Genomic DNA, 24,489 nt, shown 5'->3' with positions numbered 1-24,489 from the left:
CTATCGGAGCCAGTTGAACGCTGAGTAAATTAGCCGCTGCTACCAGCGCGGCGTTGTAGTTATTAAACGATTCTATCAAATAACAGAAATAAATAACATAAATTTCGCAAGGCCGCACTGGCAGGATCGCCATGCAATGTGGGAAGTAATCGAAACGACTAGTTATCTTTAGGACGTTTATTGCAATCCTATATATGGGTGGATACAGCTCTTATATACTAGCATCATAGAGTAGTAATACATAGAGAGTATACAAAGAGTATAAATGTAGACATGTAATATGGCATAATACAAGACTTATAACACTACAAGCAGAATCAAAAGGAAGAAGGAAGGCCCTATAAAAATTTGAAGTTTTGGTACGTTTTTACTTCTATTCATTATTTTATGTCCTATACCATTTTAAATGCTAATAAATTAATGTAGTAAACTTTCAAAAACACACAATTTCTCATCGGAAAGAAGAAAATACCACGATTTTCTAGTGTTAGTTGTTTAGCTGCGGTTTTGCTGTTAAGTGGAAGTACTTCCCCACTTCGGATCTAAAATGACATCCGCTATTCTATGCCTTACCACAAAAACCGTATTGTATATTTACGTGACAGCTACTCCATAATATAGAACTGTCATAGTCATAGTCAAAGGTATGATAATTCGCGCCATCTATCGGCGGCAGTTGAAACTAACTAAATTAGCCGTTGGAACCCCCGACGTGCTGTCGTAATTATTAAATTCCTGCACCGGAATGCTGAGCCACGTGCCGGGCTGAAGCAATTCCTATCGTGTACTACATTGTGGTCATCAACCAAAATAATTTTCACCTTGAGGTTTCTTCAATAAAATTGGTAGCTTTTAGACCCCGTTCATTATTGGTTTGCTCCATAACATAAGTATACTGAACACGACATCACAGAATATAGCACTATCACACATAAACCTCCTACAAAAACGAAGTACGACAGCCATTAAAGGACGAATTGTATTGTGTGACGGCATTTTGTAATTTTTGTATTTCTGGAAGTGCTGGATCGCTTGAGGCTAACGCTCTGTCGTGGTTAGAATAAGATCTTAGTAAACCGAAATGTTTTGAATTACAACGTGCATTTTTGCATAGTGCGTTGAAAGATCTGCCAATTAAGGTATTTCAGGTACATCTTCATTTTAGCAGTGAGTAGGTGAATCATACGGTTCAAGCACAATATCTTTCACGTTGGAAAATCGTTCTTGCCTCAATGGGAAACTTAAATTAGGTACTATGACATTTCATTTTGCAGTCATGAATTCCCCCTAATAAACCAACCTTTATAAAACAAACTTAACAACGTTCCAAATGTAGACAAACCAAATTCCGAACTTTAATTACATTTCAAGGCTAACTTGAACTTAGTACTGTCACTGCAATGCCACAATTTCATTTTCTTCCAATCCCTTATTTGCCAAAAGTGGCACCAAAACTTGAGTAGTTGAGTAGTTGACCCCTTTATGGGATATAAGCGTGATTGTATGTATGTATTTACTCGACTATGAACTCCCTTGAATATCAGAAACCAATGATTCTATTTTTTAATTACATTTCCGCCACTTTTCCATATAAATCAATACCGGCGCATAATCCCATCTCCGTAAATTGCCCGCAACGAAGTTTGCGCCTTGAGGGCAGCCCGACACCGGATTATACGTGCGTGGATTACCGGAGGGATTTCCATACTGATTTACTATAAGTACTTGTGTATTTTCCGGTTCAACACGTGTGTTTTCAAGCGGAAAACTAAGACCATGGCAACTTTACAATCGTGAAGAGAAATTTTCAGATTTCATCATTTCCTTGAGTTAAGGCGTATAATTTGACTTTTTGAAGTTTTCTGTTACCGTCCACATAGGTATAACGATATTATATATGGTATCATGATCATGGATCATATACGGTACTGAATAACATAAAATACCGAAATTATTAAGAGGGCTTTCGTGTGAAAAACAGTGAAATCGCAACCGAGCGCTTGATCATACCGTGTGTGGTATCAAATTAAAGGGCTTTGCGAGTAGTTTACAAATATATATCACATTATAGGACTTTTTCTACTTGGTCTAACAAAATATGAGAAAATGTCCAAAAGTGGTAATAATTGTACCGGTGAAGGCTCGTTTTAAAAAAATTGCCAAAAATAAATAATAGCAATTTATAATCACTAAGGCATAACAGCAATTTAAGTAAACGTTGCAGATTAATGAAGCACAAAAATTACTTCGATGTGATGTAGATTTTCAAAGAAATTGTCACTTAGTTTTAGGTAATTTCTGAAAAAAAATTAATTCGTCTTAGCCTTGTTTACTCTTTTTCAAAACCTTATAATAAAAATGTAGTCTGAGAAGATTGTAGTACAGGATATACGAATTATAAATATACCTGTTTTAGTATTCAAAATTGTCCAAATTTTACAAATAAGTTCGACTAATTCAGCTCTATACGTGAGTTTTTCTAAACGTGCATTAGAGAAAAATTCATAATTAATTTAGTGAGTTAGTTTTCATAAATCTAGTCTTACAAAAATCAAGATAATAAGATGCTCTAACTGAAACTTGAATTAAATAAATTTATTGGATAACGGAAAGTGTAGTATTTCTCCGACTAAAAGTATCAATTTTACATTCTTTTGACGTTTTTTTTGAAAGCACCCTTAAAAAAATGAGCTGTGTCATATATTCTATGTTTTGTGATGTCACTGATTCCGAATTTCCCATCACGTATGTGTATGTTTTGATTAAATAAAATAATACAGTGTAAACATTAAAAAACAAACCACAAAGCTAAATCACAGCAATATAAAAAGAAAAGCAAAACAATCCACAATATCACAAACAAAATAGTCAGCAAACTATCCGCAATTCGTGCCATTAGGACAAATTGCATTGTTACTCTCAACGGCCCTCGAGAGTCGGGCGAGCCACTAGGCGAGTAACTCGCCCATGCAAAGGCACCACAGCCTGTATTCTTATAGCGCGTACGAGTCGAGTTTTCCACAGACTAATGTAACTCCTTTTTCAGTACAGATGGTACTTTTTTTACGCACTAGTGCGAGAAGTGGTTCATTTTTTGTCAGGCCGAAACTTCGAAGGGCCATCTGTACTAAAGAAACGTCGTACGATACACGTGTGAAAAGGAACTTCGTAACTCGTGTCGATTTAAAGCACTCCCTTCGGTCGTGTTTTAATTTATCGCTACTCGTTTCGGATTTCCTCTTTTTCGCACTTGTATCGTAATGTACTATTTCAGTGTTGTCAGTACATACGGTGCTATTTCATCGCACTAAAGCGAGAATTCATTATGTGCCTATGTCAAATCTTTAAAGGGCCAGATGTATTGAAAAACGTCGTACGATACATGTGCGAAGACTGACTTTGTAACTCAACTTGTTTTAGTTGAATTTTAAAAATGAAGATATACAATTGGCAAACACAAAATACAAAGCTTTTATGAGTACCTTTGTGGTCTTCATGAGTAAAACACACTTTATTACAGGTTACTGTTTTAATCTGAATGTTTGAAAAGTTAAACGGTCGATTATAATAAAATAGTCCATTACGATACAAGTGCGTAAAAAAGGAAGTTCGAAACGAGTGGCGATAAATTAAAATACGACCGAAGGGAGTGTTTTAAATCGACACGAGTTACGAAGTTTCGACCTGATATATAATTAACCACTTCTCGCACTAGTGCGTAAAATAAACACCATCTGTACCTCAGAGGAAAAAACTGAAATAGTACATTTCGTTATAAGTGCGAGAAGTATGTCATTACTTCACGAGTCCCGAGACATTTTGCCACGAGCGGCACGCGAGTGGGGACGAGTGAAGAATGACATTCTCGCACGTGTGACGAACGACGTTTTTTAATACAGTTGCGAAAAAACACTACTACGAAATAAAACAATCCGAACTATCAATTTTCCCATGGACATTGACGGATTATTTGACAATTCAAAGGCGTATTTTTGAAGCTTTTAAACTTGCGTGCGTGTTGTTTTCGAGTTTGCTATTCATCTAACATAATTTATTTCATTGGGTTCCATAAAAACATAAACATTTATGATTTGGGACGATTCTTTAATGTACAACTACATTTTAATTTAATCGACCCATTTATGCCCCGACATATTGAAAATAAAGTAAAATAATTATGACAAATCGCGTAACATATTGAAGTTTTTGAACGTGCATTAAGTTAAAACATGGTAGACGCCTCTACTTTGACAGTAGAAGACGCGTTTCGTTCCAATCATGTTCTGTTTACACGACTCATTATGACCTATTTTTCAAAGTATAAATCATTTTATAAATTATCTTTAGCATGATTAAAAGTAAACAATTACATATGAAAATTAACGTTTTAAATATTAGGAACTTAATAGTATGTTTATAGTTTTATTCTGTGTTAGTAAACTAGACTAATATGAAAACAGCTCGGTAAGTAGTCGTAAAATGGAACGTATACTTCTTTTTACGCACTAGTTCGTAAAATACAACTTCTCGCACGCTAAACAGCCAAAAAACGGGCACTTTTTGAGCAACTGTATTAAAAAATTATAAAAATTACTCGTCCATTTGGATTTTTGACGGTTTAAAACTCTTAACAAGCATCAACTTCATCAACTTAAAAAATAATATGTAAAGGTTCGACTTGTCTGTTTTCAAACCGTTAGGAATATTATTTCAGTCGTGTTTCGTTTTTTGCATTAGGATTATACTTTCATAGTTAATTTTACGGTGCGCGCGCATCTTAAGTACACACTGAATTAAACAGAAGATACTTAATAATAAATCTGTATGCCTGTGTGGTGACGGGTTAAGAATTTCACCACCCCCTTTCTTCCCGTGGGTGTCGTAGAAGGCGACTGTGGGATATGGGTTAAATTGTGGCGTAGACGAGAGGCTGGCAACCTGTCACTGCAATGTCACAGTTTCATTTTCTTTCAACCCCTTACTTGCCAAGAGTGGCACTGAAGCTTTAGTAGTTTCATGTGCTCTGCCTACCCCTTTATGGGATACAGGCGTGATTGTATGTATGTATGTATGTATGTAAATCTGTATGTACACGTACAGTCAACCAATTGGAACCCGCCACTGTAGAACTATGTCATAGTGACGTTATAAATCAGATTGTAAGAAATCTCTTACTGCTTGTCATTTTGACATGGTTGTAGAGTGGCCTAGGGTTCCAATTGGTTGACTGTACATGAGATTTATAGTAGATGTTATAGTACTAGAAACCGAAGAGCTTGTATGAGAAACGTTATGAAAGTGTCTGAAGCGAAAGTGGTTTGTCAGGATCGTAGCAAATGGAAATCCATGATCTCTGCGTGCCCCTCTGGGAAACAGACGTTGCTATATAGTTATAAGAATGCTAAAGCTAAGCCTCAGAACACCTGATACCCACCTATCCAAAATGGCCCTCACTTTAATTATATCCGGAAAGCGGAAACCATGCCGCTCTATATCGACCTGGCGTCGCTCGGTTCAGCAGGAGCTCAGGGTGCTAGGCATGGGGTGGAAGGAGGTTGCCAAAACTGCCCAAGACCGGAGTAAATGGCGAAATATGATTCGAGCCCTACACCCCAGCAGAGGGTAACAGGATGTAAAGAAGAAGAAGAAGAAAGCTAAGTTATTTTAAACGTCAAACCTGAATGAAATTAATATGACCAGTGATCGGGGATTTGCAAGTGTTATTTCAAGTAAACAGTGATATGGACCCGTCCGAATTGATAATTTTTCTTATGACGTTAACAAATGATCACACGGATCGCCTGGCTATCAAAAACGCTGTCAAACTGGTCGAAAAATAAACGCAATTGAATAAGCAAGTGTTGGTTATGATATAGGGAAACAGAAATGTAGGTATTATTTACGTGTAATATAAAAAAATAAAACTTTCTTTGTCACTAAGAAAATGTGTTTTTCTGCATTAAATTATTTATCGATAATAAAGTGAATTTTTATATGCATACTTTATTGTAAGTGAGGCCATTATTAAACTAATTAAGAAAAATAAATTCAGCAGTAATAACAATGATGATTTGATGTCGCATTTAAAACATTGACCCGTAATAGTAAATTTATTATAGTATAAAGGTAGGTATGAATAAATAACGAATATATCTATCTATCTATCTATATCTATGTAATGACTCTATAAGTGATCATGATAATTTATGACCATTAGCATATTTGCTCTTATTCCAGCTTAAATCTATATGACTCTGTCAATCTACCAATTTTTCTGTCAGCTAATTTAAAAACCTAATTTTTTTAATGATATAAACAAAACTAAACATAAACATGTATCCTTTTCTTTCAACACCCTAAAGAAAAGGATGTAACTATAGCATTTCAGACTTGTTTGAAACAGGCGTGATTGTATGTATGTAAAAACCTAGGTATTTTTTAATGATATATTTTGTTGTTGTTAAAGGTGCTTGCAAAATATTAGTACCAGTGTACTTTCTTTTGTTTCTCACTGCACAAACCTTGACGTATTTCTGCTTCGCCCCATGGCTACTGGTAGAGAATGCCCAAATGCATTAAGTCCGCCAATTGTACTTTTTTGTGTGCAATAAAGTTTAAAATAACTAAATAAGTACTTGAAACACGACAATTACCTAATAGTCATGGCATCCATACTTTAATATTAATATCCATACTAATATTATAAATGGGAAAGTGTGTGTGTCTGTCTGTTTGTCCGTCTTTCACGGCAAAACGGAGCGACGAATTAACGTGATTTTTTTAAGTGGAGATAGTTGAAGAATGGAGAGTAACATAGGCTACTTTTTTACTCTTTCTAACGCGTGCAAAGCCGTGGGCAAAAGCTAGTTAATATTTAATATTATAATATAAATGGGAAATTGTGTGTGTCTGTTTGTTTGTCCGCCTTCCGAGCGACGAATTAACGTGATTTTTTTAAGTGGAGATAGTTGAAGGGATGGAGAGTGACATAAGCTACTTTTTTTCTCTGACAAAGACTAGTATCTTATAATCGGGAAAATGCTACTACGTACAGTAGTGACGCGTAGCACTACTTATCGTTCGCTACATAAGATTTTCTTGCTACGAGCTACGTCGTAGAACTTTGTAGCAATGCATATATACCATAGTTATCTAGGATATAATACTGTATTTTTTCATGCAATTTTGTAAGTTGAAGTCAGCCTCGTTACGTTATTTAATTACAACAACACAAAAATTATGAACACTCAGAGGCCTGAGAGGCAAGTCAACTTCAGTACAAAATCTGACGCTCAGCCGCCATACAAATAGATGAACTTGTTTCTTCTATCTAAATCTAGTTCTGTGTTTGTAGCACAATTACAGGATATAATAGAGGTGGAGGTCAACAAAGACGAGTGGCGAAAATTGTTAATACAGACGCCACGAGTCCTATTTTTAGACTCAGTTAAACACCGTTGCATACAATACTTTTTCTACGAACATGCATTTAGTTTTTAATCGTTTTCTAGAATAACTTTCGTGAAATTCACACTGTTTCCTGTATTTTGACGCAAAGGTTTGCAGTGCCAGCGCAGCTGCCCAAAACTATCCCGAGCACGCGCGCAGTATCGTTATAACAATGCGTTGCCATGATTACATAGCCATACAATGCGTTTTCAATTTTTTCGATACTGCGCGCATGCGCGGGAAGCCGGGGGACGCTGGCTTTGGGGAATAAACTTTTATGTAGGGTTTTAATGATCTATTCACGACCCTGTAAAGACGAATAAGTTCGGGAGTAGAAAAAATAAAAAACCTAATGGAATTGGGTTAAAAAACCTCTGGTCTTTAATTAAGATTACATGCGGGCCCTTTGTACGTGAAGGTAGCAGGGCCAGAAAGAGATTACTTTAAACCACGTTATCTATTCACTTAGATTTATTTTCGTTTGAGAACTTCGACCAGTATACTAAGAACCTAAGATTTTGTCTTGAGAAGAGGAAACAATTAAAAAAATCTAAGTCCACCATATTTTGAGGTATACAATACAATACAATACAATACAATACTCTTTATTGCACACCTCACATAGTTTACAAGTAATACACAAGAAACAAAACAAATATATAAAATATAGTTTACCTTTTTTCAGTATTTAGGGGTATTAATACTGGCCGGTTACTTGGACGATTATTTTTTCCGCTACTAGTTTGACGTTGTTTGTCAGTTTAATCTTAATGTTTATCATAAGTCATAACAAATTGAACTCGTACCTAATTACAACCTTGTCATTTTGAATATTGAGTTTATTTGCTTACTGCGATAACCTGTCCAATTTGAAGTTTACTGTGACAAAGCTTTAAAGTGTTTTACAGTGACATCTTAGCTGTCTATTGGTAAACCTTATGTCGTTGCAGTAACGTACACAAATAAATAGTCTTATGGTTTATGATGGTAGTTAGCAATTATTTTATTGAGTGTAGAGCTAAAAGTCAAGTAGAGCTGTACAGAAAATTAAAAATTCAATTAAAAAAAAGTAACGATCAGATTAAAAGATGAATACTCTAGATGAGTTTAAAAAAATAAAAATCAGTTGGGGTGTCTGAGGTTTTGAGTGATACCGGAAACACCGTGTATTTTATATATATTTTATATTTTAGGTATAATAAAATATATTTTATTTTAAAAGTCACTTAAATCGAAGTATTGTGTAAGACAACGCAGTCCGCAAAAGTATCTGGCACTATTTCTAGAGCTATAAGACTATAAAAGATGTCACTTATTTTTGCAACCTTCGAACTAACTTATTATGCACACGACTGTACAACACCATATATTTTTGTGACCGGTTCGTATGAGCCTTCAAGCATAGTAAAAGAGCCGTCGGATCTTTTACTAGCCCAACAGTATTACACCGGAAAACTCTTTTGAATAGCTACCCACACGCAATCCAAGGAAATTAATTTAGAGTGTAAACCAGCAACAGGATTATTCGGGTTAGTCTTGGATTTGAGTAAGTAAATTATTCTTCCTTTGGCCACGGAAATGAGTACGGTTCAAAGAAAATTTGTTACAAAAAAATCAAAAATCAAAAAATCAAAATAATTTATTCAGCAAATAGGCCCACAATAGGCACAGGGGCACTTTTACACGTCACATGTACATATTTAGAAAATATTTAAAATTGAATTGAAATTACAATTTACATCCTCTGTAAGTACCATGCGGAAAAAGAAGAAACTACTCATGTACTATCAGCTGCAAAAGTTCATGGCGAATATTTTATCAATGAATTCATTCATAACGTTTCCATGCACTTTCGCAGCTGATAGTACAGTTACTGGAATAAATAAGTGACGATTTCTAAACCTTGTTATATTAACGCCTTGTTTGAAATGACATACGAAATTGTCAAACGATTAAAAACGACAAGAAACAGAAATCATTTCTTTATGTAGGTGACTGTGCTACTCTGTTTTGCTTTTCCACTTTAAGGTCAAACAATATTTTCTTTACACAATGTCAGCGTTTTATTTACATAAAAACATTTTTCAGGGTCACTAAATCATAAATAACAAGAGTGCAAACCCGTCAGCGTTATCGATAAAATGGCGGGCTCTAACGAACGAGCGTTCCTTTTTCAAACGCCATTGGTCCCCCGAAGTCGTTCCATTTTCAAATTTATAGACCGGCCGGCGTAACCTCAGGCGTAACGGACGCATTTGCTCGAATTTCACCCGAGAAGTATTCGAAGTTTTAAAAATCGAATATTGATATATGATATGAATAGTAACTTTTCACGTATCTTTTTAGTAGTGGGAAAGAGTTGCATTGAGACTAATGATCGAACATCAAATCAATATTAAAGGTTTTTCAGTTTGAATGCCGTCGAAGTGTTTATGACGTGGTTTTGGCGAGAGAATACTTGTTTTTTTTTTCCTGTTTGGATAAAAAATGTTGCGTAATTTGGGAGCTTGCTCGATGTTGGGTTTTGGCCGATGAAAGTTGGTTTATGTTAGGGCGGTTTTACAGCTTGGATTGAACTTTTTTGAGGGATCAAGACCTTGAAGAGCACGCCAAGACCCCTGATTTATTCAATGTTGTCTACTGGTCAACTAACTTTTTACTTTTATAATGTAGAACGTAGTATTTTTTATTGTATTAAATGTATATGCTCAAACAAAACATATTGGGTTGGCACAAAAGTAATGAGACACTTGGTTTACGTTTTATATTTTTTATTATTATTACAATACAAAAAGCTTAGTCGATGATGTAATCACCATTAGCATCTATGACTTCTTGCCAACGATCCGGCAAAGTTTGGATGCCTTTCGCCCAGAACTCTGATGGCTGTGCCTCGAAAAAGTTGTTCAACTCCACCTGTAGGTACATCATGGAAATCATTGAATTGTTTACCCCGCAAATGTCGTTTCAGGGCTCTAAACAAATGAAAGTCTGATGGTGCGAGGTCTGGAGAATAAGGTGGGTGGGGTATCGTCTCCCAGCCCAAGTTCTGCAGCTGTTGGCGAACGGTAGATGCGATATGAGGTCGAGCGTTATCATGTAGTAAAATTACAGTGGCTCGTCTTCGTCGTTTTTTCTTGATAGCAGAAGATAGTTCGGTGAGCTGTGTTGAATTGTTATCGTTTAGTTATTGTTAGCGTTTACAGTCTTATTGTGTAATAGTTCATGAAACAGCATGCCTTGCGAGTCCCAGAAACAACAAAGCAAAACTTTTAAGCGGTTCTTTTGACTCAGCTTCGGTTGAGTTGGTGGCGTTTCTTCTCGAGGCAGCCAAAAAGCACGACGTGTATCGTTCTCATAATAAATCCATGATTCATCTCCCGTAACCAGATCAGTCAAAAACTCTTTACGTCGGGGTCGCAGCAAAAGTGATTGACAGATGGCGACACGGACTGCACGACTGGCGTCGGTAAGGATGTGCGGTACCCATCGAGCCAAAACTTTTCGATACCCGAGCTCATGCAGGTGACTGCAGTTAAGTGCTTCCGCTAATTCACGAGTAGTAGCATCAGGATTCGACTGTAGTTCGCGGCGTAAATCGTCATCATTGAATGCAGGTGGTCGCCCTGAGCGTGACTGACTTTCAAGGCCCTGATTTAAAACGGTCAAACCATCTGGACACCGTGGCATGGCTTGTACTTCCAGCGCCCAATGCAGTGTTGATATTGTCAGCCGCAGCCCGCGCACTGTGGCCTAACAAGTACCAGGATATATATAATAAATGGTATAATTGGGCCTTTATTTCAAAGTTGTCCACCCCACTTTTTTCTAATTTGGAAATTTTTATGTGATTTCCACTCAGAACCGCGAGCTCTTTCAATCCTAATAGGAAAAAAAGTGTCCATTTTTTACCACCATTACCATAATTTCATACATTTTGCATGGCGGTAACGAAAGTTTTGAAAAATGAATAGAAATCTTGGGACATTTTTTTTTCCTATCAGGATTGAAAAACCCTCGCGATTCTGAGTATGAATCGCGTAAAAAATATCCATGTTACAAAAAAGTGGGGTGGACAACTATGAAAAAAATGACCCAAATCATAATTTTAATTAATGTTACCTTTAAGATTTTTATATTGAATAGTATTTAGAACGTACCTTATATACTGATGTAAATGTTCAAACTTGTAATTTTCCATTCCACACATTAGCCTAAAATGAAATCCAGCCATAGTAGTGGTCTCAGTTCGTTAGTCCATCATGCAAATGTGCGCTGTGTTTAGTTTACATCTGGTTCCCGAATAAATCCATGTTAGTTACTGTTCTGCTTTGTTTTTATTGCATTTGGTTCTAAATATAGTAAATCTGTGTTTATTTTGCTCTCTTTTGATTTATCCACACCAATATTATTAAATGGGAAAGTGTGTTTGTTTATTTGTTTTTCCATCCACGGCAAAACGAACGAATTGACGTTATTTTTTAAGTGGAGATAGTTGAAGGGATGGATAGTGACATATGCTACTTTCTGTCTTTTTCCAACCCCCCATTTCCCTAAAAGGAGGGGTGTGTTTTGAGCATTCTGCAATTTTGGAATTTAATGCGAGCGAAGCCGCGGGTAAAAGCTACTTTAAACATAAAACTATCATCGCGGAAAGCAGAAAGTTAAAACTATCTCCATAACAAATTTCATATAAATTGGTTCAGCAGTTTAATTTTAAAGAGGTAGTAGACGTAGGTAGATACTAAGTTATTTTACGTGGTGTATAAAATGAAACTGTACTACATAAGTCATAAACTAAAATTTTGTAAATCCTTCACTAAAACAGATTATCATTAAATCTTTTTTAGAATTCTGTCAACATATTTACTAATTCACTTTATCACAACAACTATATCCCTTAAATAACTAATGTAGATATTATTTGACTTTAATCCTCACTGAAAACCGTATCCACATGTCGCACACGTCTCGAAAGCAGAGATCAAAGCCTACAGAAGGCTGTATAAAGCCATTAGCTTGCCGGCGACAATCCACAAATCGCCCTGTGAAACCCTATTGCTTTGCCTGTCAGAAGGAATATATTAGAGCCTAGAGCGCCGCCCTGAGCGACACCGTATGTTAATCAGTCGGCGATATGTCACTAGATTAAACAGTTACAATTTGATAATGTCAAAAGTCAGAATACACGGGAAATTCTGAGTTAATATTATCTCTGGTGTAATTCCATGTTAATTGCTTATGTTTTTATAATGTTATTCCTTGTATTTCGCTTCTGTAGTGACATAAAGATGTTTGCTTTTATTTTTCCTGTGATTTTGGTTTGCGTAACATTTTTACGCTGCATAACCTAAAAACCTTGCTGAGTATAATAACGTCCAACAAACAGATTTGCAATCTAGGTTTATATATTTTAGCTCCTCGCGGTTTGAAAGAAGCTCATATTGAATTAATGAAACAGCGGAAAATTATAATGTTTCTGCCTTGGAATATATGATTAAAAAAAATAGATTCTGATGTCTATTACACTCGGATAAAAACATTCCCGTTCGAACTAAAACTATTCAAATATACCTATCGTGAAATTTGAAATAACCAGTTATTACTAAAAAAAAATCTTATATTAGGTACTTACGCTCAGTATCACTGGTATCGGAGAGCGGAGGCTCGTTGGCGATGTATTGCCTGCCGCTGAGCAGGTTGCTCTCAACGACTGGCCGTTTGTCTTCTAGCTGCCTTCTGAATGCGCGGTGGTCGTCCTGTGAAAGATAGTAGACGGTTAATATTTGTTTGCATAAATATTTTGATATAACTTTTAAAGAATCATTTTGTTTCGCTACAAATACATTGATGATGACGATCATGATAAAAATACAAAAACTTTTATTGGATTTCTTTTGTTCATAATCAGTTATTGCATATTTCTTGTAGTTTTGTGGACATGTTATTGGTTGTTTATAGATCCTTGTGTTGTGTTACTTTCTATATAAGTATGTATAAGTATTGCTGTTGATGCCCCAAACAAATAAATAAACATTCTTTAATGAGCGATATTATGATAAATAAACATTATAGGAGATTCTTAGACTAATTCAAATAGGCTTATTTTACAAAATATCACCAGTATTCAACCACTGAAACAAAAACTAAGCCAAGGTATAAAGAGACAAAAAGTTCAAAACTTTAAAGTATAACTCATTCTCGAAGCCAGACATAAATCCGGTAAAAGTTGAAGATCCGTAAGCGGAGATGATAAAACATGAAACACTATCGCGCGGATGCCATTATTTTTGATTCGCGCGGATTTATGGGAGGAAGCGAGCGTGAAATATCGCGTATGAATCGAACCCCGTGGTAGACGTAAAGAAGGTATGTTATACGAAGTTTGAGAGATAGATAATATAATAAATAATAATCTGATATGTGATGTGAGCATTTTTTAAACACACTTTTTACCCATATTGTGTTACCATAATTCTATTCCCGTTCAACTACAGTAGTACAACAGAGCTCAATAATAGAATTGTAGTAGCAACATAAATCACTGTTCGGAATTAAATATATGATTACAAATGCAATAAATGAATTATGAATTATGAATTATATGTCAAAGTTGCAAGAGCGAACATAAGATGTCAAAAGAGAGGACAGGTCAAGAGAGAGGAGGAGGAAAGAGGACAAAAACAACAAACCTTGACATAATCTCGTTGCATTAAAGGAACAAAGACAAACCAACAGTTTTTTTTAATGAAAATTGTTCGACAAAAAGAGATAAAACCTAAATCAAAATATTTAGAGGATATAAATATTTAGAGTTTAAGAAGGATATCTCTAAAACATAATCCAAACATGTTTTCTTTACCGGCTCTTCGCCTAGACATGATAAAACTGATAAAATATCGTTCTAGTTTATGTAACGTATCGGTAATAAAGTTTATGGCCCTCAAAACGGGTTTTATACTCGTTATGCGGCCCAATTGTTTCTGATAGCTCAAATAGCAAAAACTCAATTTGATATCCTTGGGCCCTTTTGTCAACATAATCAGCTGTATTATTTATTGTTTTAAATAGGTACTATTCATTATTAAATATCTCGGTCTTAGCTTTTACTAAAGCTTGACGAAAACAAAGTGCGTATTTATTTAATGTGTTTTGTACCAGAAAAGTGTTTGTTTCTGTTTTCTTCGGCCTAAACGACGGCGCAGCCCTTCCAAATCCTTCCTCTACCTGACATAGTCCTTGATATAATAGTCCCTGTCTTGTTGCGTGATACCAATGTATTGTCGTTTTGTAACTATATTTTCAGTACAGATGGTGTTCTTTTTAAGCACTAGTGCGAGAAGTGGTTCATTATATGCCAGGTCGAAACTTCAGAGGGCCATCTGTACTGAAAAACGTCGTACGATACACGTGTGAAAATAACTCCCTTCGGTCGTGTTATTTATCGCCACTCGTTTCGAACTTCCTTTTTTACGCACTTGTATCCTAATGTACAAATGATTATGTCATAAAAGTAAAAAAATGGATTTGTACCAGTGAAAACTTTTATACTTAATTGTAAAACATTTTTTTTTATTATATCTATGACATTAAATGTTTCTTGTGAAGGAGAAAAAAATGTACCAATCACTGAAAATCAGCGATATTTTGAGAGAGCAATTTTTAAAAATATATTTTACATATTAATTAGAATCCTTTCAATTTAAACGACATTACTCGTAATAACGTTAATCTCAAGGCTAGCATTCTAATTGATGTAAATGTTTTTGCTTAAAGTAAAATCGTACAGCAACTAGCCGGCTAAATAGCAAAATCCGAGCCGTCAACACGCTTAATCAGTTGCGGGATCACGCGCCATTTTGCTCCGCCATTTTGGTTTTGGCCGCACCGCAAAATGGCTGACTCGTGTTGGCAAATTGTTAGCTAGGGCTGCTAAATTAACTGTACCTATGCGAAATTTCTGTTTTGAATTAGAATAAGTATGGTTTGATTCACAATTGTGTTGTAGCTTCAAACTCAGGTAAATCTATTCCGTTTTATGGTTGATTAGGTATATTTATAAATACTACATATTATAATCTGAAAGATCATCAACCTTATAGCAGAATGGATTTAGCTGGTTTTGAAGTTAAGGGACACAATTTGCACACTCATATATTGGTTGTTAGGTTATGAAATGGACTGACCATATTCAATTATTCATTTGAAAATTCAGGATACTATAGTTTAGATTCATAAAAATGCGGATCATGTACGTTTCTCAATAGATAAGCTACAGAACCAATCTTACTAAAGTCAACGAAATTGAAGAAGACGGTGCACCAACGAAAGAATTGTATAATCAATATAAGTGCCAAAAAAGTTTCCAAAATACTTGCAGGTTTACTGAAACGCCAACCCTACATCAAAACAAAATACAAGAAACGTTTATAATAGTTATTTGTTATACAAGGGGGCAAAGTTGTATTTTAACGCCGAGTGTGGAATTGAAAAACGAGCAAGTGAAAGGATTCTATAGTTGAACCACGAGCGAAGCGAGTGGTTCGAGAATAGAATCTTGAACTTGCGAGTATTTTAACACACGAGAAGTAAAATACATTTGCACCCGAGTGTAACACAAAACTTTTCCCCTCACTATAGCGAGGAAACTACAACGCAAAAAAATGCGTTTATCACTGCTTCCAGTAGTTCCACAGGTGGTAAATCATCTTTATTACTAGATTCACCTACTTTTATCAATTTTAAAACAGTTAATTTGACTTTATTCAAGGTCAAATTACTTTACCCACTAGTGGATAAAATGCGTTTTTACCCGCTGGTATTAAAGGACAAAACACGTGTTTCCGAGCTAGTAAGGGGAAAATATAATTAATATGGTTTGGACATTAATTACGCCGGAATAGTTGTAATAATTCGAGATTTGTCCGATACTGGACCGCAATTTACATTATTATTTGTTGCGATATTAAATTTGAAGCAATTATTGTGTAATTAAGGTTAATATCGATTTTATTATCTGTGTGTGTATTGCGAAATGTTCGCACCAAATACTGTAACAAATGTATCCAAGCATAAAATAGTACAAATGTACCAATACGTTTGCCTTTAGTGCGCTTTCATATAATCCGATGCGATACCAATTGTAGGACTATCTTTGACATCTTTTCTACACCCGACATCGGATAGGGTACCTAATGTGAAAACACTCTTACTTCGAATAAGACGATTGAAATTTCATTATGACAAAAGCACCACCGTTTCCCACACATCAGCTCAGAAAAATATCGGATCCAAGAATTCGGTGGAATTCATATTCTCAAATGATCTTTTCTATTTACCGTGTCCATTCATCGTGTTTCTTTTAAAACTATAATTATAATTATGAAATAATTTTACAAGTGTCTAGGAAGGTTCTAAAACTTATATAATTATTAATATCATTTCAAATGAAATAGTGTCCGATATAGTAGGTAACATAAAGTGTTTCTGATATCGAGTTGAAAATCCACATTGTCGAATAAATATTTTACAAAAAAAGCCGCGTGTTCAACAGATCTCTGAATAATAATGGTGGCAATAAATTAGTTTCGTGAAGAAATATTAATATTACCTAGTTAATCTAAAATTCTGTAAAGTTTGAACTTCCATTTAGGTGGACGTAATGGGCTTTCTTGAGAAGGTGCGTTTTATGTCGCACTTTTGGGATACGAAACTTTGGATAAAGTAATGTCACAGGTGATAATAGTAGAATTATGAAAGACATGTATATGTATCTGTTTTAGAAGTAAGAAGAAAAATGCAAAAAAGTAGCTTACGAAATGCTTACAGCTTACGAACAACAATCAAATTTCTCTGCTGCTTTGCCAAGATCTAGTTCAAACAATAATCCTGCATCAACGAAAACACGGAACCGTCTCCTGTTTAAAGAAATCTGGCCGTCAAAGAATAACTACCAAAGAAATTTGAAAAAAACCCGACCGAGACATAGTACACCGATTTTTATGAAACATGGCTAAGAACATTCCCGACTAACTCAGCTTTCAGACAAAAAAAACTAAATCTAAATCGGTTCATCCGTTCGGGAGCTACGATGCCACTGACAGACACACACACAGACAGCCAAACAGACAGACAGACAGACAACACCCCGTCGTTTTTGCGTCGGGGGTTAAAAACAGGATTTTGTGGAAGATCATCAAGCAAGAAAAAGATCATCAAAAAAGCAGAGAAATTTAAGTTGAATGAAATATTATAGGGTGAAATAATTACCCCTTATTCAGAAAAGTTTACTGAAGTTATCAAGCCGATAAAGTTTGTTTGTCCCTTTCCGACATATTGGCGCGATAGAAAGGGAAAACTTTAGTAAGGTGCAAAAGGGTAATTCCGAAAGTCGTCTAATTTCGAAAGTCGTACAAAAATCACCACTATTTCCATCATATCAAGATTCCCCTTTCGGAATTACCAGAGCATTTTTGTCATTCGGAATTACCCTAATGCACCTTAAACGTTTATGAATACAAATTCTGAAACTCGGCACATCTAAATAGAGTGTTTCAATATTTTGATAATAGGGAAATCATGTAGACATCTGTCCCTGACTAGTCACTACCGAAAAATCATAAATATCTGAGAAACCGCAAAGGGACTTCGTCAAATATTAGTCATTAGCCGCCTTTACACAGACGCTCTATCGCTATCTTAGATATGTTTTGATTGTTATTTTGTTGTTGTTTGTATTTGTCTCATTTGTTTCTTTTTTCTGTTATTTGTTTTTCTTGTAATTCAAGTTTGTTGAACTATGTAAATTTGTTTTAACTGAATATATATATTTACCGTGTAAGTGTTTTGGTGTTTACTGTTAACTTATATGAGTGAAAATAAACGAAATTGAATTGAATCGCGCGTGATACAGCAATCGCGTGTGAAAGAATGCGCGTGTAAAGGTGGCGGGAGGGGAAGGGATAGAACGCGCGATAGTGTCTGCCAGTGCGGGCGCGCAAATGGGTAATAAAGATTTTAAAATTGAAATGCTGATGATGATAAAATGTGTCCAAAGAATTAACTCATATATCTTACCTGTTGTTTCAGGACTTGCGCAAGATCCCCGCGCGGAGGCGCAAGCGCACCCAGTTCCGTCTCCTTGCGGATCACCCACTCGGTGAGCTCTCGCAAGGACAGCAGCAAGGCGGACCAGTGCTCAGCATTACTCTCTAGTCGGTTTCTGTGGACAATATGGCTTAGTTAGAAATCATCTTTACTATTAATAAAGTAGTTAAGGTCATGACATCAAATAGACATAACTAATATATGAAACTTGAGTTTCGAATCAAATTAACAACAACACAAAATTAAATTAAAAAACCCGACATACGAGTGAGACCATTTTCATCAAACATGGCAAAAAACACTCCCAACTAATACAGCTTTCACAAAAAAAATCTAAATCGGTTCATCCGTTCAAAAGCTATGATGCCACAGACAGACACACACAGAGATACGTCAAACTTAAGACACGTGAAACTTATAAGGTAAAACATGTTTGTTAAAAATTTGTAATGTGGTCATGGAATCAAACATACTCGTAAAAATACGCAGACAAAACCACAACTGTATTTAATCGTCTACAAAGTCAATCCGCCATTTTTTCCACTAAAAGAAAATAAGTAATTTCAGTCCTCAATAATAGGTAGTTTTTGCTTTTCTTGCAAGTACTCTGTGTCCATCGTTCGTTTTAAAACAATTAATGCCATTAAATGATAACAAATACTAAGCTGATTAGATTAGAAAACATTATAAATCGATTATAACAAAACGAAGAAATCTTAAATGCAAAATCGGACTTGAACACAAAATGTAACCAAATTGTATTCAGCGGAGTGAATAATCACGAGGAATTCTAACTCGCTAAACTCTAAACAAAACAATAGGACGCAATATTAACAACTTGTGCGCAGACAAAGTTGGCTGGAGCATTTGCTAGTCCGAAGGGCAAACTTGGGAACTCGAAAATGTCGGGATTTGGTTCTTTTATTGAAACATGTGTATTATGAATGTCAAAGAAATTTAAAATGGTAGGTAGATAGATTTGTTTTGAAATAAGAGTACCTACATGAGAAATGGGTAAGTATCAACTAGTCTTTTTCAAAACAAATCAGTGTGCGAGACAAAGTGGCAGGAGCAGTTACGAATCAAAAAGGCAAACTTGAATGTCAAACCTTCGTTCTTTTATTGAAACATGTTGTAATGTTTTATAGATGTCAAAGAGTTTGAAAAGGAAAATATAGCTATGTTTCAAAATGAAATACCCATCCGCTTCGGTTTTCATAAAAATGAATATTGACCTAGAACCGACCTAAGTCAAACATCGAGTTCACTATAATAAACAAGAACATATAAAAACTTGGAAAATACTGATACTGATGATATATAAAATGTAAGGTGTACTATTTCTGAATATTTCTTTTTTCTTAAATAAAACAATAAATACGAAACACCGCCAAGACCCCTTCTTACACAACTCTCCAGGCAAGTCATCTTAGACATTACTCCTTTAACTACAAAGTTTCCAAAGTGGGATATTTAGAAAATTTCGTTTTCTTTCAACCCCTTAATTGCCAAGAGTGGCACTGAAACATGAATAGTCTCATGTTATCTGCCTACCCCGTTTATAGGATCAAGACGTGATTGTACACATATATGTATATTTCGAAACTGGAATATGTGAACCAACAGTACCGTTCAGAAGCCCAAAAGGCTTGTTGAAATTCAAACCCGTCTGCATGCCGCTCCCCAATTTCGGAGCCTACATGTTTCGGATTTCCACGAACGGTATGGGCGTATAGTTCAAGGTCTGGCATCGATGTGTGCTTTATTAAAATATCTGTCTGGTTACTTTTTACAGTTTGCACTTATGTAGACCAGTGGGCTACTTCACCATAGTGACATTGACACTTGACGCTGACAATACTGTGTCTATTTCTGGGTTGGTAAGTACTCAGCGTCAACATTTCCTTGTTGAGCAGGCAATGAACGGCGAAATGCTTTTGTCAGGCGACAATTGTCACTGTTGTGAAATAGGTCACAACTATTTTACTTAAATACTACTGTAGGTACTATACTACCAAATATGAACAGCACTTGATACTTAAAAGTTTATTATCAATATAGGACATTACAGTGCTTAACGCGATCGTACAAATTCGTAACACAGATCGAATAGCCTGCGCGCAGCCTTCCGGCGTCGAGTAGCGTAACCGACTGGCGAGGGCCAGCAAAGGGATGAAGGGAATGCCGGGCGCGCACGAGTTATCACGAGTGCGCCCGAAGTGTACCGAACAGTTCAAATCGCGCGGCGCGGGAGCGAGGCGCGCAGGCAACAAATATTCAAACTTATTTAAAAGCTTACGTATATTCTAATATATCGTTACATACATATTTATTTGTTAGCAAAGACACATATATTTATTTTAATCTAATGTGTGTTGCTACATCAGCCCCTTCGGAGACCTTTAGGTCGATAACAAATGACTAGGAAAACGTACAACACGTCCTGAGCGAGTCTTACGTTCAGCCTTGGCTGGTTGTGGTTGCGGCACGTGTGTGGCTGGTTGTGGTGGTGGCACGTGTGGCGCTGCGAGCTGCTGATCAGGAGTTGGACTATCAGGTTCGTCTAACATGAAAGCAGGCTTCAACCGATCAATAGAGACATTGTTAGGCTTACCTTTGATAAGGATCTTGAAAAACTTGTCTCCTCTTTCGACCACCTGGTAAGGCCCAGTGTACGTTGGTTGCAGGGGCTTTCGTACGGCATCGTTGCGAAGGAATACATGCGTTGACGTATTTAAATCCTTATGTACGAACACTTTGTGTGATCCATGGCGGGCCACTGGCGAAGGCTGTAATTTGCGCATGATAAGCTGCAAACGAGTGAGGAAGTCAGTGTAATCAGCTGGTGTATCTTGACCAGAGGATTCAAAGAAATCGCCTGGCAAGCGTAGTTGCTGACCGTACACGTATTCCGCGGTGGAAGCGGCCAAGTCCTCTTTCCATGCCGTTCTGATTCCTAACAGAACCAGAGGCAGGACTTCAACCCAATCCTCGCTCGTATGGCATTTAATGGCAGCCTTCATCTGTCTGTGGAAACGCTCCGCCATGCCATTTGCTGCCGGATGGTAGGCAGTCGTCTGAATGTGTTCAGCTCCGATGGACTTCGCTAAACTATTAAAAGTCTCAGAAATGAACTGCCTTCCCCGGTCAGTTGTTATACGCGTGGGACATCCGAATCGCGATACCCACCCGGAGAAGAACGCTTGAGTGACAGTTTCTGCCTTAATGTCGGAAACTGGTATCACTTCCGGCCATCTTGTAAAACGGTCCACTGCTGTCAGGCAATACTGGAAACCCTGTGAATACGGTAGTGGACCTACCAGGTCAATGTGGACGTGTGCAAAGCGCTCTGTTTCAGTCGCGAATGACATTACAGGCGAGCGTACGTGCCTTGACACTTTACATCGCTGGCAGTGTTGACATGCTCTAGACCAAGTGTGACAATCTTTATTTACCCCAGGCCAAACATATCGCTCCGTAACAAGCTTCGTCGTAGCCCTGGCGCTGGGATGACTCAGTCCATGTATGGTATCGAACGCTTGTCGACGGAACTCTGGAGTCAGGTACGGACGAGCCATTGGTCCAGACGTGTCACAGTAGACTGCAGCATCACCAGACTGACCAGGAACGACTAACCTTTTAAGCTGCAACGACGATCCGGTCTTTAACAACTGCTGGAACTCGGCATCGCGTTCCTGAGCAGCGGCTAACGCGTTGTAGTCAATGACTTTGCTGCTGATTGCATCGACAGGACGAGAGAGTGCGTCCGCGACTACGTTCTCCTCACCTGCTATGTGACGGATGTCGGTGGAAAACTGTGCGAGGAAATCCAGGTAACGAAACTGGCGAGGTGAGCACTTGTCCAAGGGCTTGCTGAAGGCGTACACGATAGGCTTGTGGTCTGTGTAAATTCTGAACGGCTTCAGCTCCAACATGTGCCGAAAGTACTTGACAGACTCGTAAATTGCGAGTAACTCGCGGTCGTACGGGCTGTACTTGCGCTGGGCCGGGTTCAGTTTACGTGAAAAGAAGCCTAATGGTTCCCACGTATTACCTACCAGCTGTTGCACCACACCACCGATCGCTATGTCCGAGGCGTCACTGACCAGAGCCAGAACCGCATTCGGACGTGGATGAACAAGAAGAGTAGCCTCACCTAGACTCGCTTTGCAAGCCTCAAAAGATGCATTGAGGTCAGCGTTCCACTCGATCTTAGCAGAGCTCTTGCAGTGATGACCAACCAACAAACCATTTAGCGGCGCCTGTTTCTGGGCTGCGTGTGGTATAAAGCGTCGATAAAAATTCAGCATGCCCAAGAAACGACGGAGTGATTTGATGTTGGTGGGACGGGGAAAGTCCATGACAGCTTTCACCTTCTCAGGTAAAGGTGACGTACCTGTGCTGGAGATACGATGGCCGAGGAATTTAACCTCAGGCTCCCCGAATACGCACTTTGCGGTGTTTATTAGAACGCCGTGCTCGCGTAGTCGCTCAAATACCTGCTTAAGGTGTTTCTCGTGCTCAGCGGCGCAAGAAGAGGCCACAAGAATGTCGTCTAAATATGGGAAACAGAATTCCAGGTCACCGAGGATCTCGTCGATGAATCGTTGGAATGTCTGAGCAGAATTGCGTAATCCGAACCCCATAAACGCGAACTCAAACAACCCAAAGGGCGTCGTGATTGCTGTTTTAGCAATGTCATCTTTAAAAACTGGAATTTGATTGTAGGCACGAACCAAATCCAACGTGCTAAAAATTTGACAGCCCTGTAAGTTGTGCGAGAAATCGGCAAGATGCCTAACGGGATACCTGTCAGGTATGGTGCGCGCGTTTAATGCGCGATAGTCGCCACAAGGTCGCCAGCCGTTGTTCTTTTTCGGAACCATGTGAAGGGGCGACGACCAAGGGCTATCGGAGCGACGTACTATACCTGTTCGCACCATATCTTCGAACTCCTGCTTGGCTACTTTGAGCCGTTCTGCATCCAACCGTCTAGGGCGACAGTACACTGGTGGGCCAGGAGTGGTACGGATGTAGTGAACCGTATTGTGCTTCACTGCTCGCTCTGTCGGTTCACCCGCCGGCCTCGTGATTTCGGGAAACTGCTGCAGTAACGCGTGGTACGCTGTTATACCTGAAATCGACTTAACACTGGCCACAGTACAAGAAGAGGCTGAGTAGGCCTGAGCAGTTAACATAGTACAATAATCTATCAGTCTTTTATGCCTTACGTCTATTAACAGGTTATAATAGCCTAAAAAGTCTACACCTATAATTGGTTTTGTCACCTCAGCCAAAACAAAACGCCAGTGAAACGCACGGCGTAAACCGAAATCAAGTGTCAAACTAATAGTGCCATAAGTAGGTATAGGAGTACCATTTGCGGCAAACAATTGATATTTATCTTTCCTGTGTAATTGCGGATTTACAGACGTAAAAGGAAATACACATAGATCGGAACCACTATCTACTAAAAATGTCAATTTAGTATTTTTATCCATGATAAAAAGACGACCTGTAGTAACTGGGCAGTCACTAGTCGCCATTAGTGACCGCCACTGCCATTTCCCTCGGTCCAATTGCACGGCGCGCGACATTTGGTCGCCCGGGGTCCAAACCTGTCATGGTACCAGCATCTGCCATCTTTCCCCGCGCGACTTCTTGAGCGAGAGCTGCGACGACCTCTGCCTCCGGATTGCGAACGCGATGTAGCGCGCCCACGGAAATTGCCAGTCGCCAAGGCGGCTACCTGCTGCACGAGGTCATCTATACGGCGGTTGAGACGTTCCTCCATCGTACTAGGTATAGACGACGGCGCGAGAACCGGAACAGCTGATCCCGAAGCCTCCGCGACGTGCGGCGTATGTATCACAATATCGTTCACTCGGTCGGCCAGCGCAGCAATCTTGTCCAAACCGGCATCTGACATCGTAG

The 24,489-nt window shown here is 37.8% G+C and overlaps 1 protein-coding gene across 3 annotated transcripts in view; it reads right to left on the bottom strand.

Moving 5' to 3' along the window:
• Nucleotides 1-24,489, bottom strand: part of LOC125228588 (dystrophin) — a 701,009-nt gene that overhangs the window by 103,694 nt on the left and 572,826 nt on the right. For all 3 annotated transcript variants that reach the window (XM_048133213.1, XM_048133221.1, XM_048133230.1), the window contains 2 exons: nucleotides 18,526-18,670; nucleotides 13,085-13,208 (listed from right to left, as the gene is read on the bottom strand). In XM_048133213.1, coding sequence (XP_047989170.1) covers nucleotides 13,085-13,208; nucleotides 18,526-18,670 — 269 coding nt within the window. The remainder of the gene's footprint in view (nucleotides 1-13,084; nucleotides 13,209-18,525; nucleotides 18,671-24,489) is intronic.

Source organism: Leguminivora glycinivorella, chromosome 1 (assembly GCF_023078275.1).
Source record: "Leguminivora glycinivorella isolate SPB_JAAS2020 chromosome 1, LegGlyc_1.1, whole genome shotgun sequence".
Classification (NCBI taxonomy): Eukaryota; Metazoa; Arthropoda; class Insecta; order Lepidoptera; family Tortricidae; genus Leguminivora; species Leguminivora glycinivorella.
This window is presented reverse-complemented; position numbering and strand designations above follow the sequence as displayed.